The 14,776-nt window shown below is 42.4% G+C and overlaps 1 protein-coding gene across 2 annotated transcripts; it reads left to right on the top strand.

The window, feature by feature from the left end:
* The first annotated feature begins 329 nt into the window (after positions 1-329).
* Positions 330-13,407, top strand: LOC110194077 (keratin, type II cytoskeletal 74). 2 transcript variants are annotated; one of them, XM_020966228.1, is made up of 9 exons: positions 330-797; positions 1,624-1,838; positions 2,484-2,544; positions 3,625-3,717; positions 4,632-4,796; positions 5,917-6,042; positions 8,192-8,412; positions 9,154-9,188; positions 13,202-13,407. In XM_020966228.1, exons 1-9 carry the CDS (start codon positions 330-332, stop codon positions 13,405-13,407), a joined length of 1,590 nt encoding a protein of 529 aa, XP_020821887.1. The 2 variants fall into 2 exon arrangements, with proteins under 2 accessions (XP_020821887.1, XP_020821888.1); XM_020966229.1 differs by lacking the exon at positions 5,917-6,042.
* Positions 13,408-14,776: the final 1,369 nt, after the last annotated feature.

The following is a 14,776-nucleotide window of genomic DNA, read 5'->3' as shown; positions in this document are numbered from 1 at the left end:
GATAACTCTTCTAATCCATAATTAGGGAGTACAGATAAACTGCAAATTAGACCACTGCAGATCGCAAGGACAGCATATCCAGTTGTAGATTGGATGGGCTTTGTTGGTATAAAGGCTTTGGTTATCCAAGTTCAGCAAATTGCCCATTGCCCCCTGGCTCATTGGGAGGAGGAGAGGAGATGGGGGAGAGACGCCCTTTTCCGGCTGTCCTGGACTTGATTGGGATATAAGGAGACAGATATTCCAATTGGCCTATTAGTACTGTTTGTTCTCAGCTCTCTTGGTTTTCAATAATCTCCCACTCCACAATCTCCATTCTTCCCTGCACCATGAGCCGGCAGCTGGGCCTGAAGTCTGGTGGTGAGAAGAGTGACTTTAGTGGATACTCTGCAATTTTGCCACGGAAAGTAGGGGGCAGTTCGTCTTCCTATCGGGCAGGGGTCAAAGGGGCTGGTATTAGTTTTGGCAGCCGGAGCCTCTACAGCCTAGGGGCCAGTAATCGCATCCCTCTCAATGTATCTGGGGGTATTCGAACTGGGAGTTATGGTTTTGGGCATGGGGCTGGGTATGGAGGGGCCAGGGCTACCGGCTTTGCAGGGAGTATCTTTGGCAATGTGGCTCTGGGATCTGTGTGCCCATCACTGTGCCCACCCGGGGGCATACACCAAGTGACTGTCAACAAGAGCCTCTTGGCTCCCCTAAATGTGGAGCTGGACCCTGAGCTCCAGAAAGTGAGGACCCAGGAGCGTGAGCAGATCAAGGCTCTCAACAATAAGTTTGCCTCCTTCATCGACAAGGTGAGCCTGTGAAGTCTCCTAGGGGAGGCAGGTGGAGTGGGGCTGAGAAAATGGGCAATTATTCCTGCTTACACAGAGGATGTTCAGAAGGCTTGAGGTTAGACAATAGGAAAGACTTCCTGACCTCAAGAGGCAGCTGACATGAAACAAAGTGAGATGGCCAAATTAGGTTTTCTAGGAATTTTCCAAAAAGGGTAGATGGAGGCTAGCCCTGTCTTGAAGGGCAAGATGGGGGTGAGGTGGGATGAATGAAATGACTTTGGAAGGGATGGGAATGGTTTATGGAGGGCTTGTTGGCTCATAGCCTATGAGAAAAGGTTAGAGAGGTCAGTATTTTTCGGTGGAAATTGACTTTCAGTACTGTAGAAAAGATTAAAGTTAGATCTAAGGAAGGACTTCTTAATTGAGATGGTTTTGGGATCTTTAAACCAGGTACTTGAGGGATACTATTGAATATTTTTCTTCAGAAACCTTTATAATTAATCAGGAGATATTTATAGGAAAGCGAATTTGACTTGTAGTAGGAAGTCCTAGGTCTTACTAGCTCTGTGGTCTTGGACACACTTTCATGATTTTGCAAAATGGGGATATTATTAGGATCAATAAATGTATATTACAATATTGCATAGATGGAAGTGGCTTTAATTACTTTGTGAGACTCTTGTTTATGAAGGGTTTTTTTTTTATAAGAGTAGACAGAGGAAGAGAAATGGATGAAGAGAACTCTTAATGTCATCCTCAGCCCCACGACCCTGTTTCGTGCACAGAGAGCTGTCATTTAGGTATTCAGCAGTGGGCTTTAAGTAACTCTCCTGTTGGATTCTAGGTGAGGTTCCTAGAACAGCAGAACCAGGTGTTGGAGACCAAGTGGAACTTGCTTCAGCAACTGGACCTGAGCAATTGTAAAAAGAACTTAGAGCCCATCTTTGAGGGGTACATTGGCAACCTGAGGAGGCAGCTGGATACCTTGTCAGGGGACAAGCTGCGACTGGACTCTGAGCTGAGGAGCATGAGGGATTTGGTGGAGGACTTCAAGAAGAGGTGAGGAGACAAAATACAACATGCACCAAGGTGCCTCTGGGGCATCTTGACCTTTGACATTTTTTTAGGGGAAGGAGATGGAGAGGGAAAGTCATGCCTAGATCCTGTCTGGTGACCTGGAATTTTTAGGTCAAAAGGTATGAACATTATAGTGGTTTTATTTGTATAATTCCAAATTGATTTCTAGAATGGTCATACTAATTAATGGGAACATTACCGATGCACTAAGTGCGGCAAGTACTTTTTTTTTTAGAATGCATACTGTATGCCAGGTACTATACTAGGTGCTAGGAATACAAAGATGAAATTAGATACAGTCCCTGCCCTCAAGGGGCTTATAGACTAATAGGAGAAAGAAAATATATACACAGAGAACTATGATGTAAGAAGTATGATGGGGTAAAAAAGAGATCCAATTAGTAGTGCTGAGAAAAACTGAGAAAGAGATGGTGTTCCAATGGCATTCAGGACATTTGTCTGGCTGTGTGTGTGTGTGTGTCTGTGTGCGCATGCATGTGTGCGTGTGTGTGTGTGTGTGTGCGCCTGTGTATGCATGTGTGTACATGGTGTGATGTGATTAGGTTGTCCGACCCTTGGGGAGGTTAGGGGGAGACAAATGCATCAATTATCTCTCCCTGTCTGCAGGTATGAGATAGAAATTAATAGACGCACAGCAGCAGAGAATGAATTTGTTCTTCTCAAAAAGGTGAGGCGAATAAAAGGTCCCGGGTATCTTGCAATTTACTGAGAAAAGTAATGGGTTTGCAGTCAGGGTTCTGGACACTGAATATTTTATTTACTGTATGAAAATCTCTTAATTTCTTTGGGCCTAGATTTCCTCAGATGCAAAGTAAAAGGGTTGGACCAAATGGTCTCTATAAAATTCTATGATTCATTAGAATCAAATGAGATAATATTTGTAAAGCCCTTAGCACAGGGTGTGGCACATAGTAGGCACTTAATAAAAGTTTATTCCCTTCCTCTCCCTCGTAGATATCTTCCTAGATCTAAATCATACGATTCTAGTTCAAGTATACGTCCATCCCAGGAGCCAACGCTCTGTTCAGAACTTTGTCCTGGGAACTGAGGGGAGGAAGGCAGAAGAGATCTCTTCTGCTTCAGAGATATTCCCTGTTTGTTGGGGAAGATGAGATTTAGAAACATGTGGAGCACAGACAAGCATGTGAAATGAAAAGAACTCTAGCTTGGGAATCAAAAACCTTTAAGTCTATGGTGGGCTTTTTGTGTGATAGGGAAAACAATGTAACACTTTGGTTTCCCCAGCTCCAATATGGAAAGAAAAGGGCTTATCTTCCCCTCCCCTCTCCTTGAGAAGATGGTTTTAACCTTCAAAAATGTATAGAAAAGTTTTATAGAAAAGATAGAAAAGACAGATTTATAGAAAAATTGCTATATTACTACAAGTTGTTATCTATTTATATTTTCATAGGCAGTATAATATTGAAAATTAAAGGGATAACAATAGACCACATTTCTATAGTTTAAGACTTCCTGGTTGTTTTCCCCACAATGACCATATGCAGTAGTTGGGGTAAGAATTACGATTCCCATTTTGTAGGTGAGAATACTAACACTAATACTAAGAACTTTAGTGATCCCACCTAAGATCATATAGCTGGTGATCATCAGATCTGGGACTTCAACCAGAGCATCAAGGTCTGTGCCTTTTCTATATCACAAAGAAGCAAACCAGCTCTGGGCCAGGAGAATGGGAACTGGAATTGTGGGACATTTTAACCCCAGGCTCTGTGTGAACTCTCCATAGGATGCTGACGCTGCCTATACCAAAGTAGAGCTACAGGCCAAGGTGGAATCTCTGGACCAGGAGATCAAGTACCTGAAATGCTTGTATGAGGCGGTAAGGACCCGTGATGCTCTACTTTACCTCCCTATACTGGCTACTGCTGTCCAACCAGGGACTGACATAGGTAGGATTTATCTCCCAGTCATTCACCTGAAAAAATAAGCTATAGCAGAAGGGCTTCAATATATAATGAGGGAAGGACTAGGAAATCCGAGCCATAACTAAGGTAGGGTGACCAGAGCTTTACTCCAGGGTGCCATATTTAAAGGACACTGACAATCCTTTAAATCCACCAGCAATAAAGAAACAACAGAATTTGGTACCTAGTTAGCAAGAATACTTAGTTAAAAGAGGAGGCTACCAGATGGCAGGATGGATGAATTACTTCCTGGCTCCTTCAGTAGTCTCCTGGAGCTGGTATCTCATGAGACAGTGTCCCCTTCACACCCCTCAACTTAGAACTCACTTCACATTACTTGTACCAAAGGAGATTTGTGATACATGCCATTGATGTAAAAATTCCTTCAACAGATGATGAAGAGAGGTTTAAAATCCCTTTCTTTGGACAGCCTTACCCATAGAAGATAATCTTATTGGGGTTGAGATGGCTACCTTTTCTAGAGGCAGGGAGGTGAATTTTGTAAGACTCCAGCAACTGCATTCTTCTGTTTCCTTTGCATACCACATGGTGCCTATGGTCTCTTTTTCATTCTTTTGACATCTATTTATTTTCAATGAGATTTGCCCTTTCTATGCGATTATAGAATTGAGAGTTAGCAAGGAGGGTTCCCATCTAATGAGGTCCATCCATATTAGATTTCTGGCCTTCCTCACTTGAGCCCCACAGGTCCCAGTTCTGTGCCCACCCTTCACTTTACCCCAAGCTGCAGAGAGACTATCCCAATGGGCCTGAGCAGGAAGGGATGAGGGTATAGAGACCTAACGTTATCTCCTTGCTGCCTCCACAGGAGACTGCCCAGATCCAGACCCATGCCAGTGAAACCTCCGTCATCCTATCCATGAACAATAACCGTGACCCGAACCTTGATAGCATCATTGATGAGGTCCGCATTCAGTATGAGGATATTGCTCTAAAGAGCAAGTCGGACGCTGAAAGCTTGTACCAGAGCAAGGCAAGTGGCAGGCAAAGGCAATGCCATGGGACAGACACAGACCAGGAAAGAAACAGGCATTTGGTGAATGAGGCATTACCTCTAGCTGGAAGTTTGGGGTGGGGAACATCAGAGAAGGCTTCATGGAGGAGGTGATTCCAGAGCTTCTTGAAGGAATGAGGTAGAGATGTAGAGGGTACGGGAGGCATATTATGTGAATGCATAGGGGATGGGGCAAAATGAGGGATCTGCTTGTAGTCCAAATCTGTTGGAATATAGAGTGCATGCAGTGGAATAATATGAAATAAATCCAGAAAGGGAGAGTGGAACAGATTCCAGGGAGCCTTGAATGCCAAAGGAAAAAGTTTAGGCTTTACTCTATGGTCAGTGAGAAGCCATTGGAGGGAGAGCCCCATTAATCCTTCAAGGTAATGAGCTCGGTACTACACAAAGAGAATTCCATGGACCCAGACCCCAACAGTAAGAAAAAATATCTCACTGTCCTTTCTTGTCTCAACACCTCCTGACACCTTTATTCTGGTGTCTTTCTGTGTTTGGCATTTTAGTCCACATCTAAACAACATGGAAGTTGTTTAGTGGAACAACATGGGAGCTATTCTTCTCCCTTTAATTTCTATTGTTATCCCCCACAAAGAACATGTTAACTGATTTTTAAATCTAAGGCACACCACGGGGACAAATATACCCAACAAAGAAAGATATCACAATAAAAGTGCCCAAACAAGCCAGCTTTAGTAGGCCATTTGTTATGGTCTTGATACTTACTACCTGCCTGACATTTGACAAGTCACTGGGCCTCAGTAAACATAAAATGAAGGGATCACACCAGAGTACATTGAGGCTCTACCATTTTATAAATACTGTGACAGGCAGAGGCATTGTCACCACTGGATAGCTTGTTGGGAGGCTCATGGCACTGGGCCCTAGAATCTCCCTATGTAAAAAAAAATTGTTCTCTGGTTTCTTCCCTGGTGCACACATCTAATTTATTTATTTTGCATTGTTGAGAGGTGGTCAGACTGACCACCTCCTCCTTCCCCTGTAACATGCTGGAGGAGCCCACAATGGGGTGAGCCAGCATCATGTCCTTTCTCACCATCTTCTCCTTCTTGAAAACCAGATCCAGGAGCTACAGCTGGCTGCTGGCCAGCACGGAGATGACCTCAAACACATCAAGAATGAGATCTCAGAGCTCAACCGGCTTATCCAGAGGCTTCGCTCTGAGATAGGCAATGTGAAAAAGCAGGTGGGTCGAAACTGCTTCACTCAGTAAACTCATTCCTAGTACTTGTACACACAGGTGCCCCTGGCTACATGGTCCTCCATCCTCTCTCCAGGGGTGTGCTTGTAAATGTTTAACAATTGACTTTCCAGTGGTGCGCTGGTAAATGTTTAACAATTGACTTACCAGTGGTGTGTTGGTAAATGTTTAACAATTGACTTACCAGTGGTGTGTTGGTAAATGTTTAACAATTGACTTTCCAGTGGTGTGCTGGTAAATGTTTAACAATTGACTTTCCAGTGGTGTGCTGGTAAATGTTTAACAACCAACTTTCCAAAAAAAAAAGAGAGAGAGAGTATACCCAACATCCTTTTTAAGCTTAATTTACATTATGTACATTTTCTCTATCACTTTTTAGTCTAAACCATCAATAAAACAATAAATCAAGCCCTTTTCTGAGGTGTAAATGCTCACACTGAAAATGAAACAATTGATTCTAGAGAGCCCACCTGAGCAGGCTGAAGTATGCCTCTTCTTGGCTCATCCCTTTTGCTCATTTCTTTCCTGTGCCTCCTCCACACACCCCTCCTCCAGGAAGACTTGATGGACCCCTTCCCCACCCATAACTCCCACATCCCTGAGGTACCTTTTGAGAACTCTGGCTGCCTAATCCAGATTGCTCTCTAGAGCTCTCTGAGTGCAAGGACCATGATTCTCCCTGCTTTGAGATCTCAGCACAGGGCTCTGCATGGTGTGTGTGTGGGGGGATTGCAACATACGTTGAACGTGTATGAGTAGGAATTGTTCCATTCATTGCATTTATAACCCCAAGGTCTAGCTCAGTTCCTGGCACACAACCTGAGCTTAATCAATAATTGTTGATTGATGATGCACTGCTGGGCTCTTCTTTATCATGATTATGCTCCCATCTTCCCAGAATAGGGAGTAACAAGACCAGGCTTTCTCCCCTCTGCTTATCTCAACACGTAAAATGAAAAGGGTACTAGATTTGGAATAAGAGGACCTAAGCTTAAAGCTTGGCTCTGACTTCCTGCCTTTATGACCTAGAGAAAGTTATTTAATCTCTGTGAAGAATAGTAACTGCTAGTATTTATACAGCATTGTAAGGTGCAAAATGCTTGACATCCACTATCATGTGGTCCGTACAACAGCCCTGTGAGATGCTATTATTAGCTTCATTTTACAGATGAGGGAACTGCCACTAAGTATCTGAGGTAGGATTTGAATTCAGGTCTTCCCTACTCTGAGTCTAGCTCTAACTACCTAGCTAATCTTTGGTCCTCAGTTTCCTCATGTGTAAAATGAGAATAATGTTTGTGCTTTCTATCTCAGAAGGTGGTTAGTTACAAAAATGAAAGCACTATTTTTAAAGGCAAAAACATTTCTTCTTTTATACTGCAATCAGTCATTTCACCTCCCAGACCTTGTGATAGAATCCTCTGGTAATTATAAAGAGAAACAGTCATGTAAAACCTGTCAATTTAGCAACAGCCTCAGCTTATGCAACATTCAGCTTCCATAAGCCTCCACTTCTCACTGCTACCCTCATTCCCAGTGAGAGGAGGGAAGTATATTTCATCCTTTAGACCAGGGGCTCATGGTTAGATTTCAGAGGGTCCATGAACTTGGATGGGAAAAAATTACATCTTTTTTTTTCTAACCTCAAATGTAAATTTGGTGATTTCTTCAGATATTTTAAAATGACTCTGAAAAGAGGTCTAGAGGCTTTAGCAGGCTTCCAAAGTGGTCTACATAAATCCATAAAATAAGGTTAAGAACCTCTGTGCTGGGTCATAATGATAATGATATTGTAACTTCCTCCATTAAATTGTAAACTCCTTGAGGCCTCTTTTTATACAGTCTTGGTGCTTAAAGGCGCAGTGTCTGATTCATTGTAGATGTAATACTTACTGATTGCTTATTGATTGATTACATTTAATTTGATTTAAATAGCCCTTTAAAGTTGTTTTCATTTACATTATTGTAGTCATTATGTATATTGTCCCCCCGGTTCTGCTTTCTTCTCTTCGTATCAGTCCATACAAGAAAGGACAACATTTTGTAAGGCTTAAAGTGATATAGAAACATGAGTTATTAATTTCAGCTTTAAAATACTGACTGTACAATCAACTGCCTCCTCTTTACCCCACAGTGCTCCAACCTCGAGACGGCCATTGCAGATGCTGAGCAGAGGGGTGATTGTGCTCTGAAAGATGCCAGGGCCAAGCTGGATGAACTGGAAGGTGCCCTTCACGGTGCCAAGGAGGAGTTGGCTCGCTTGCTCAGAGACTACCAGGAACTGATGAGCACCAAACTTGCTCTGGATGTGGAGATTGCTACCTACAGGAAGCTTCTGGAGGGAGAGGAGTGCAGGTGAGATGGGGTTGAATGAGTGAGACCAAGGTCTTTTGACTTTGTTATTTGACTATTAGCATGGGAACCAGAAGACAAGACCCTTGAAGATAATATGGAGAAAGGAGGAAGGAAGGAAGGAAGGAAGGAAGGAAGGAAGGAAGGAAGGAAGGAAGGAAGGAAGGAAAGGAAGGGTAGGATGGATGGGAGAGGGAAGAAGGAAGGAAGGGGAAGAAGGAGGAGGGGAAGAAGGAGGGAAGGAAGGGAGGAACAAAGAAAGGAAGGAAGAGAGGGAGGGAATGAGGGAGGAAGAAGGAAAGGAAGGGAAGAAAGGAAGAGGCATGGAAGAGAGTATAGATGAGAGAGAGGGAGGAAGGGAAGAAGGGAGAAAGGAGAAAGGGAAGGAAGGGAAGGAAAGGAGGAAGGAGAAAAAAGGGGAAAAAGGAAAAAAGAAGGGAAATAGGGGAGGAAAGAGGGGAAGAGGGGAGGAAGTGTGGCCATGTGAATAAATTCAAACTTCATAGAGTGGAAATCACAAATTTCACAAATCCACAAAATCACAAATCCAAGGGGTTCTGTGAAGTTTGGATTTAATCAAAGAGCCACTCTTGAGAACCTAGAGGGCCACAGGTTCCCCGAACTATACAATAGTGTCCTGCACTCCCCTGGGATATTCTTGAAAGTGTCATGACCCCAAATCTGAGCAAATTCTGTCTAGACACTTTTTGGAGTTTTGTACTGTTCTAATGTTCTATCTTACAGGATGTCTGGAGAGAATCCCTCCTCTGTGAGCATCTGTAAGTATCTGATTAGAAGATGTGTGGGGCTTAGGGTTCTGGAGAGAAGAAAAAGTGGCTGCTAACAAATTTAAGAAATTCCTTCCTCTTTGTGGGGCACTGTGTTTGACACTGGAGATCCAAAGATGAAATTAGACAGATATGCTGTCCTGACAGAGTTGAGGTTTGGGAACATTTTTTCTTTCTTCTTCTTTCAAGGCAGTACTGACTGTAGTCTGCTTGCCTCCCTGGGTTTTTCTGAGAAGAGCTCTTTGCAAATTGTAAAGCCTCCAAAGAAGGCAAGCTGTTGTCATTGCTGTTCCAAGTGATCTGTGATTTTGTGAACACGGGCACCCCTGCCAGGGATGCAGAGCCTGAGGTTTCTGTGGCTGAGGGACAGGTCTTCATGAGCTGCAGCTGAAAGCCATCATCACCCTCTGGTGGTGAGCTAGGTCCACAGTGTGTCATTGAACTTGTATGCCACTGGTAAGGACCCAGGGTCAACTGCACACACACCATAATGAAGGATGAGCAGGCCATTTTTTCCCCCTTGGACATGTGATTTCATTAGGGTAGGTAATTCCCGGTCAAGAAACTCCCTCTACCAATACAGGTGAGCAACTAACTACTTGTACAAGGCATAGATTTTAGAGAATTTGCCTAAAGGCACTGAGCTATGAAAAGAAACAAACATTTATTAAATGCCTATTATATGCCAAGCACTGTACTAAGCACTTTATAAATATTATCTCATTTGATTCTTGCAACAACCTTGGAAGGTAAGTGTTATTCCCATTTTATAGTTGAGGAAGCTAAGGCAGACAGCAGTAAAGTGACTTGCCGAGAGTCACACAGCTAGCAAGTGTCTAAGGCTGGATTTTAATTCAGGTTTTCCTGACTCCAGCCTGCCTTGTTCAGGGTCACATAGCTGGTATGTTGGAATTAGGACTTGAACTCAGGTCTTTCTGACTCTGAGGCCAGTTTTCTCTTCCCATCATACTTTGCTGCTTATTGTTATTTCTATCATCACTACTATCTCATTATTGACATATATTTAAAGGGATTTGGACAGAAACAGTCCCAGGACAAGTTGTTATCTTGTAGTTATTCATTTATATTTAACATTTTGAGCCCTACTGTGCAGTGGGTAAAATGACTATTTGTTGTAGTTGAATAAGAGTATTGGGTTGTCGGCTTGCATTCTGCAGACTCACTGAAAGTACCTTTGGGATGGCTCCAGTAAATGATGGAAGAACAAGGATGACATGCATCTTGTCCTGTCCCCACCTGTTTTTAATTTCTTCCCATGAGTCTCTATGTTTTGAAAGCCTTTTATCCCATGTAATTTGGAGATTATGAGTCTTCAGTATGACAACCTCCATTAAAATCCTTATTTTTAAATTTTAATAGATCAAATATGGCCAGGAGGTTGAGGGCATCAGTTCTGTTTGTAATGACGTTCCATTTTCAATACAGCTTATTTGTTGATTTCTCAAGGGCATTTCAAAGTTTCTCTCTGTAGGATGGAGATTGTCATCTGTGATTATATAAAGAATAGTGAACATTTGCTACAGAATTTCAGTAACCTGACTGGGTCCTTTTGGACATATGGTGGTTACTAAATGTTTTGGTTTTTTTTTTTTTGCAGTTTCTATCACTTCACTGAATGATCCTTATCAATCAGTGAATCTGGGCTACTTTAAGATAATGTTTCTGTAATTTCTGATGACAGTCACTTGATTCTAAATTATTCTCACAAAGCCCTCAATTTCTGTAAACTGTAAGTTACTATTATACAAAAATTCTACTCATCTTTTTGATGAAGTTCACATAGAAATGGTCTAGGGGTCAATCACTATACTTAGGATAATGATTTTATATTTTTATAGCTTATAAATATATTTAATGTTTACCACTCTTATTTTATATTTCATGCTCTATAGACTATTAAATGAATGGATTAAATAACTGCTTTATGCAGTTACATAAAAATATTAGGATGTAAGCTGATCCTCTATAGGACTCACTGAAAGCATCCCTGGCACAATTCTATCAATCAATCAATAAACATTTATTAAGCTCCTACTACGTGCCAGGCACTTTACAAAGCACTGTGGATACAGAAAGAAAGCAAAAGCCAGTCTCTGCCCTCAAGAGGCTTATACTCTAGAGGGGGAGAAAACATGCAATCAAATACATACAAGGCAAGCTATATACAGGATAAATAGGAAGTAATTAACAGAGGAAAAGCATTAGAATTAAGAAAGGTTGGGGAAGTCTTCCAGTAAAAAAAAAAAAAGATTTTAGTTGAGACTTAAAAGAAACTAGGGCAGTCAATAGGTGGAGTAGAGTAGGGAGTCTGTTTCAGTCATGGAGAACAGACAGAAAATGCTAGGAGCTGAGAGACAAGGGGTCTTGTTTGTGGAATGGCAAGGAAGCCAGTGTTACTGCATCAAAAAGTACATGCTGGGTTGTAAGGTAATAAGAAGACTGGAAAGATAGGAAGGGGCTAGATTTTGAACATCAAACAGAGCGTCTTGCATTTGATCCTGATGGCAATAGGGAGCCACTAGAGTTTATTGAGGAGAGGAGTGACATGGTCAGACCTGCATTTTAGGAAAATTCCTTTAGTGGCTGAATGGAGGATAGATTGGAGTACGAAGAGACAGCAGGCAGTCAGACCTAACCAGCAGGCTATTGCAGTAGTCCAGATGTGAAGTGATGAAGAAAGAAGACTGGATGATGGAGATATATATGTGCGTATATGTATGTGTATATATAGATATATACACATATATGTATATTCACACATATATGCATGCACTCATACACATACATGTACATATACACACACATTCTTATTCCCATATGATTTTGAATTCCTCTGTTAGGCCTTTATATTTTGGAAGCTTTTTATTCATTCCATGTAGTTTGGGACTGATTCTTTAATGTGGCAACAACTATTAAAAACATTGCCCTTCAGTTTTTATCTGGGCAACCGAGAGCAAGGATTTGGTCTGGGTCTGCTGCCAACAAGTTTATTAGCTGATTTATCAAGGCTATTTTGAGGTATATATCTGTAGAATAGGGATTTGGGTTCTGTCAATCAATGAAGCGCAGGGAGGCCATATCTTGCTAGGTATCAAATTGGTGCGAATCTTTTATGGCTCGCAGTAATGGGTTTCATGGTTTTGCCTTGTATGATCGATATTGATCACTAAGTCTTGGCTCTTTAAGGATAAACTGTTTTGTAATTTCTAGGGACAGTGACCTGATCCTCAACTGCCTTCATAAAGCCCTCCATTTCCACAAATAAATCTATATAACTCAGACACTTATTTGTTTGACATTTTAAAAGTCAATATATTGTTGTATGAACTCACGTGGATGTTGTCCACGAAGGGCCTTTTATTTTATTTTATTTTGCGAGGCAATCAGGGTGAAGTGACTTGCCCAGGGTCATACAGCTTAGTGCGTATCATGTGTCTGAGGCTGGATTTGAACTCAGGTCCCCCAGCTCCAGGGCTGGTGCTCTATTAATTCCATTATTGTTGCAGTGTGGCTGCTATCACTCCTATTCCATGATGATTGTTTCAAAAACAGGGTCCAGTGGGGCAGCTAGGTGGTGCAGTGGATAGAGCACTGGCCCTGAAGTCAGGAGGATCTGAGTTCAAATCTGGCCTTAGACCAAACACTTGACACTAGCTGTGTGACCCTGGGCAAGTCACTTAACCCCAACTGCCTAAAAATAATAAAAAAGAAAGATTAAAAAAAAGGTCCAGAGCAGGAAACTCCACAGCTTCCCATTATTTCCTGCTCTTTATGGTTGGGAAGTTCAGCTTCACTTCTAGCCAAAAGCCCTTTGGCTGCTGCAAAGGAAACTCATTCTCTTATGGGAATAAAAACTAGCAAATACGCCTTCTTTTCCCACCTCGTGTTGCCTGCCCAGTGTCCCTTCTTGGTTTTACTGTTTGGGATAAGGTCCCCCCACTACCGCTGGCCTTTTTTTTTAATTTATTATTTTGTCTCCACAGCTGTGATCAGTAGCGGAAGCGGCAGTGGTTATGGCTACAGACCCAGTTCAATTGGTGCCAGCTATGGCAGTGGCATTAGGTCAAGCACCTCTAGCAGTGCCCGAAGCATTGAAACCAAGACCACAGGGGAAGGAGTGGGTGACCTCAAGAAATCCCTGACCAAGACCTCCTCAGCTAGCTCCCCAGCCAAGAAAACTACCCAATAATCTCTCTGGCCCCATTCACCATGGCACTGTGGAAGAAGACGATTTTTGCCCCCAGCCTATAGATGATACCGACCTTGATTGCCGCCCTCTAAAATACTCACAATTCTCAAGTCTCCAGAGTATTTAGAGTTAACTCTGGTCCCTCCACATTGTGGTCTATCCTGATTCCAAATTGTTATTGATACAAATATCTCCTCTTTGACTTTTTGCTTTTTACCCCTTTGAAGACTTCAGTCCCGAAGTAAGCCTTTAAAAGTAAAACCTATAATTACATTCTCTGTCCTAAGGAAGATCTGAAGAAGATACAAGCTTAGGAAGAGAGAGGAAGAACAGCTGTACCTGGCCAGATGCTTAGTCACTTTTTGAGAGGTGATGCTGCCTTTCCCTGGCATGAAGAAGGAAGTAGTGGGGCTGTGAAGGAAGCTGGACATCTTCCTGGCTCCTCATGGGTCAAGTCCTCACAGGGTTAATTTTGTGATTAGTTGCGAAGGGCTGCGATTTCTCAGCTCATCCAATATAGCCACTGTCACAAAGCCCAGTCCAAAAAAGCTTTGGACTTTCAGTTGTTTTTATTTATCCTTTCCCCTTAACACCAAGTGAACAGAAGGCTGATCATTGGCCTCAGCCACTTTGGCAACACTCAGTAGGTCAGGTCATCTCAAGGTCTTGCGGTCTGTGATTTTTTGCCCATTGATCTCCTCTCTGGGGTCCTGCCCTCAATAGTTCTTAAGCTCTCAATGCTTTTTTGCTTCCAGAGAATGCCATCAGCTGCATTTAGTGAATAGAATTTTCTCCTTTGGCCCCTGGGCAGTAATGCCCAGATCTGGGCAGCCTCAGCTCTTTGTGTAAATAGCCCTTACATAACCAGCATGCTCTTTGCTTGTTGTCATCCTTTGCTTACTGTTATGGTTCTAAGTTATAGCTGCTGTATATCAAATAAAGTGCACTAGAGGAACTTCAATGGGGTTCTCTGTTTTCAATCAGCCCAACATTCCAGCAAACTTCACGAGTAACTCACCTAAGAGGGCTTAGAAGTTTCCTAGATTCTTTCCTCACAAGCCTGTAAGACAGGGAGTGGAGACATATCTCAGTCTGACAGATAAGAAAACCAAGATTAAGAGAAATTATGTGATCTGCCCCAAAGTCATAGAGCTGAATGTTAGAGCTGGCATCAAGGCTACTCATGTGCACATAGTTTTGTCCTGGGGACCAAGACAGGTGAGAGATGGGGGTGAGGTTTCATAGGAAGGAAGAAATAAAGTCTTTGCTTTTGGGGAGCTCCTCTATCACAGCGGAAGGAAGGAGTACCTCCAGACATAAACACACATCCATTAATATGGTGCAAACTGGGGGACATATACAGGTATAC

This window comes from Phascolarctos cinereus, unplaced genomic scaffold (genome assembly GCF_003287225.1).
Source record: "Phascolarctos cinereus isolate Bilbo 61053 unplaced genomic scaffold, phaCin_HiC Scaffold_1;HRSCAF=81, whole genome shotgun sequence".
In the NCBI taxonomy this organism is placed as follows: Eukaryota; Metazoa; Chordata; class Mammalia; order Diprotodontia; family Phascolarctidae; genus Phascolarctos; species Phascolarctos cinereus.
This window is presented reverse-complemented; position numbering and strand designations above follow the sequence as displayed.